The 4,562-nt window shown below is 51.3% G+C and overlaps 1 protein-coding gene across 1 annotated transcript; it reads right to left on the minus strand.

Moving 5' to 3' along the window:
- Nucleotides 1–1,297: 1,297 nt before the first annotated feature.
- LOC119298180 (probable polyol transporter 6) lies at nucleotides 1,298–3,254 on the minus strand. Its single transcript, XM_037575679.1, has 2 exons — nucleotides 3,010–3,254; nucleotides 1,298–2,919 (listed from the first exon to the last, which is right to left on the minus strand). The coding sequence occupies exons 1-2, from the start codon at nucleotides 3,122–3,124 to the stop codon at nucleotides 1,517–1,519; spliced, it is 1,518 nt and encodes a 505-aa protein (XP_037431576.1). The 5' UTR covers nucleotides 3,125–3,254; the 3' UTR covers nucleotides 1,298–1,516.
- Between the last annotated feature and the right edge of the window lie 1,308 nt (nucleotides 3,255–4,562).

Raw genomic sequence — 4,562 nt, forward strand, 5'->3', positions numbered from 1 at the left:
GAACCTTTCTTGAGTTGACAGTTTAGGATATCTCTAGATGGGTAGTACTTGGACCTTACAACCATGGGTCAAAGAGATTCCTAATTCTCAACGAGTCTCCAACATTGTTTCGCGAGCATAGTCAAATTGAAACTATTAACATCGCGAAAGCCTAAGCCTCCTTTCTCCTTTGAAACAGACACCTTCCACCAAGCAAACCAATGCATCCTTCGCTGATTTTCTCCATCACCCCACCAGTAATGCGATATGATATCAGTGATTCCTTTGCATTTTTTTTAGGAAATTTGAATACACTCATCGCATACATTGGTATGGCTTGGGCTATTGCCTTAATCAATGCCTCTTTTCCCGCCATAAGATAGTGTTCTTTCCTTCAACCGTTCATCGTTTTTTGGATTCTCTCTATCAAGTGCTTATAGCAATCCACTCGATCCACACCTATCATTGAGGGTAATCCCAAATATTTATGAGAGAGAGATTCTGTCATAATATCAAGTGTCTGGCACACCTCAACTTTGTCCTCCACATCTGTGTTTGCACTGAAATAAATAGATGATTTGGCCGTGCTCACCCGTTGTCCTAAAGCCGCACAATAGTCATTTAAAACTCCCTTCAAGGCAACAACATTCGTATCATCCACCCTCATAAGAATCAAGGAATCATTGGTGAAGAGTAAATGAGATATTACCGGGGAATCACGACACACTTGTATTCCTTCCCCCTGCTCCTAGCACATAGCAAGAAGAGGTGTGTGGACAAAGCCCCCCCCCCCTCCCCCCCGTCTTAAACCCCTAATAGGAACAAACGAATCTGTTTCATTAGAGTTGAACCGGACCTTATACTCGACAGAGGTCACGTATGACATGATTAGTCCAATTCATCGCTCATCGAACCCCAACTTGCCAAGGATTGCCTTAAAAAAACCCATTCAACACTATCATACGCTTTATGCATATCAAGCTTCACAGCACATAGACCAATTTTACTTTTCCTTCTCTTTTTCATCGTGTGTAGACATTCATAAGCCACTAGTATAACATTGTCCGTGATTATCCTCCCTGGTGCGAACGCACTTTGAGTCTCACTAATAATCTCTGGAAAGGAAAGGTTTCAACCGAGCAGCTAGCATTCCCAGCGAACTAAACTCAATGAACCGGAACGAAACACCATGGATGAAGAAAAAAAAAACAGACGGAACGGGCCGGCCAGTAGCTACAGTGCGGGGCCGAAGCTTCAAGGCAGACCGAAGGAGCACTTGCACTGAAGCGAGATATAAACATTTCCCATAAAATTCCCATTCTTTCTCTGAAGATCGTTTTGGAAATTTCTTGTCAACACTCACGACAGCTACTACAATACAGTACTGATAGGTTATCTTTCTCTTTAATAAACCTTCCAAAGTGCAGCACTATTTGTAATAAAAAGCTACTACTATTAAAATCCTATGACCAAACACTACGGCCATGCGAAGTGTGGACACGTCCTGGTACATGGTTTGTACCGTCACCGTGAAACACTATGCCTTGCTGTCGGCCACCGGCGACGACGACGGCTGCTGCCTCCGCCGGGCGTGCCAACCCTGGCTGAACACCTCCTCGATCTCCTCCAGGGGCCTCCCCTGCGTCTCCGGGCAACAGAAGTAGAAGAACGTGGCAGCCACCACCGCCAACCCCGCGAAGAGGAAGAAGGCGCCGCCGATGGTGATCGCCTTGTACAGGGTGACGAAGGTCATGGACACGCCGGCGTTCATTATGCGGTTGATGGCCACGCCGATGCTGGCGCCCTGCGCGCGCAGCCGGAGCGGCCAGACCTCTGAGCTGTAGGCCCAAGTGATGGGCCCCACGCCGACGGAGAAGGAGGCGACGAAGGTGAACACCGTGGTGATGGCCAGCACGACCGCCCAGGGCGCGCCGTGGCCGTGAGGCGAGTGCTCGATGACGGTGAGGCCTAGGCCGAGGCAGGTTAGCGAGGCGACGATGCCGGCCAGGCTGGACAGGTAGAGTGGCCGCCGGCCGACGCGGTCGACGAGCAGGATCGCCGTCATGATGAACACCGTCTTCGTCACGCCCACCCCAATGGTTGCCGCGAGGATCTTGTTGCGGGTGGCGATGCCGGCCGCCTTGAAGATCCGCGGGCTGTAGAGGACCACGGCCTCGATCCCGCTCAGGTGCTGGAAGAAGTGGATGCCCAGGCCGGCCACGAGGACGCGACGGACGGTCGGCGTCGGGTGTATGAACATCTCCTTCAACACGCCTTTGCCGCCGCTGCCGGTCGCGGGCGCGGACGCGTCGTCTCCCTCGACGAACCCGGCCGCGCTCTTGATGTCCGCGAGCCGCACGTCGGCCTCTCCCGCCGTGTTGCAGACCTTCCGGAGGACCGCGAGCGCCTCGTCCGGGCGGGCCTGCATGACGAGCCACCGGGGCGACTCCGGCATGGCCAGGACGCCGAGGGCGAGCACGGCGCTGGGGAGCGCGCCGAGCCCCAGCATGGTGCGCCAGCCGTAGACCAGCGGCAGCTTGGCGAGGAAGTAGTTGGACACGTAGCCAATGAGGATGCCGAAGCTGATGCAGATCTCGGGGAGCGAGGTGAGCGAGCCGCGGATGTCCGCGGACGCGATCTCGGCGGCGTAGACGGGCGCGATCATGAGCGCGTAGCCGACGCCGACGCCGGCGACGCAGCGGCCGGCCAGGAGCGTGGCGAAGTTGGGCGAGAGGCCCATGAGGACGGAGCCCGCGAGGAAGATGCAGGCTGCGAGCGAGATGGTGCGGCGGCGCCCCACCCAGTCGGAGACGCGGCCGGCGGTGAGGGAGCCGGCGAGCGCGCAGACGTTGAGGATGCCGGCGAGGGCCTGCACCTGCGTGTCGTTGGTCCCGAGGTCCTCCTTGATGAACAGCATCGCGCCGCTCATCACGCCGGTGTCTGCATCCACAAGATCACACATCTAACTTCACTTACAGAACAGGGGATGGACATGCATGCATGGTACTCCATTTCGTTCTGATCACGTACCGTAGCCCATGAGGATGGAGATGATGGAGCCGATGACGGAGCAGGCGACAGCGTACTTGTTCGTCCTCCCACCCCCATCGCCGCCATTCTTCTTCCCCTGCTCCTCCACTCCCATGGCTGATGCCCCTCCGAGTCAGAGAGAGAGAGAGAGAGAAACGAACTACTAGAAATGGCAGGTACGTCCTCCTGGCAGGAGTGTGATTTGCATCGCGGGTGACTAGGGCCGGATTGGACTAACCATCCGCATGCAGCTTTATACTCTACTTAACACTCACGGCCAGCTTGCTAGAACCTGGCTAATATCTCGGGATTCAGATGGGGGTACCAACTAACCTTGACTTGATGCATGCATGCAAGGATAAGGGCTAATTTACTGTGTTGCCTTGCGTCAGATCAGAGCGGATCAGCGGAATCCATCCATGGCTAGAATTAGTCTTTCCTCCCAAAATAAGCATCCAGTGGATAAGACCATAAGAAGAGACCCGTCCAGCACGATTCTTCTACAGGCAATCTATCCCATGATGGCATCCAGCTTTATTAACGTAATGAAACACAGGCGCTGTGAGCGTCTACAGCGGGCAGGATGGCTGTGGAGTGTGGATGAGAGTGGTACACTAGAAGCATTACAGCTGTTCATCGTCACAAACTTGTGTTACAACATTAGAAACAAGCTCTCTAAACTGAAATTTGGGGTTTTCGTCGGTGAAGTCTTCCCTCCCCACGTCCCGCATATCTTAGTCAAGTCAAATCTTTTGAAGAGCCTCCATTAGTAGGTGAGAAAGGTAATTGCATTAACTCAATCAAGTCAAATTAAATCAAATCCTTCTAGCTATATGCCGGACACAAACAATCAAATCAACTATTTTGCATCCACTCAATCAAATCAACTACTCCCTCCGTCTCATAATATAAGAGCGTTTTTGGCACTATACTAGTGTAAAAAACGTTCTTATATTATGGGACAGAGGGAGTAGTATTTTGCATCCACTCAATCAAATCAACCTGTTGGTGGGTGCAAGGCAATTGCATTAACTCAATTCAAATCATTCTAGCTATATGTCGGACACGGACAATCAAATCAAATCAAAATTTTGCATTGAGTCAATCAAATTAGAATGTTTTATTAACTCAATCAAATCACTTCCTGCATTAGAATATGGTGGGTGTAAGGCATATATCAGACATGATTGGTATTGACTCACTAGAATATTTATGCCCTCATTGCAACACATTGGAAAATTATAAAATGTTTGGTATCAACGAGGAGAGCCTCCTAGTGCAATGGAAAGTGTGTCCTGCTTCCATTTAGGCCATCTGGCTTTGAATCTCCTCACCTACCAGTATCAAGGTACAATGCATAACTGTAATAATAAAGGGAAACTTAAATCAAGTTATAGTGCAACAGAACGATGTCTCACAACTACTCCATCGTGATATACTCTACTCTAATGATCAAAGTTGTTCTCATTGTAGACTAGGTAGTAGTCTGAGCCTCCCTGGCATGGAGCATCCCATGGGCATCATCATGAACCCGTCAGCAAGCCTTCAAGCCT

Source organism: Triticum dicoccoides, chromosome 5A, assembly GCF_002162155.2.
Source record: "Triticum dicoccoides isolate Atlit2015 ecotype Zavitan chromosome 5A, WEW_v2.0, whole genome shotgun sequence".
Taxonomy (NCBI): domain Eukaryota; kingdom Viridiplantae; phylum Streptophyta; class Magnoliopsida; order Poales; family Poaceae; genus Triticum; species Triticum dicoccoides.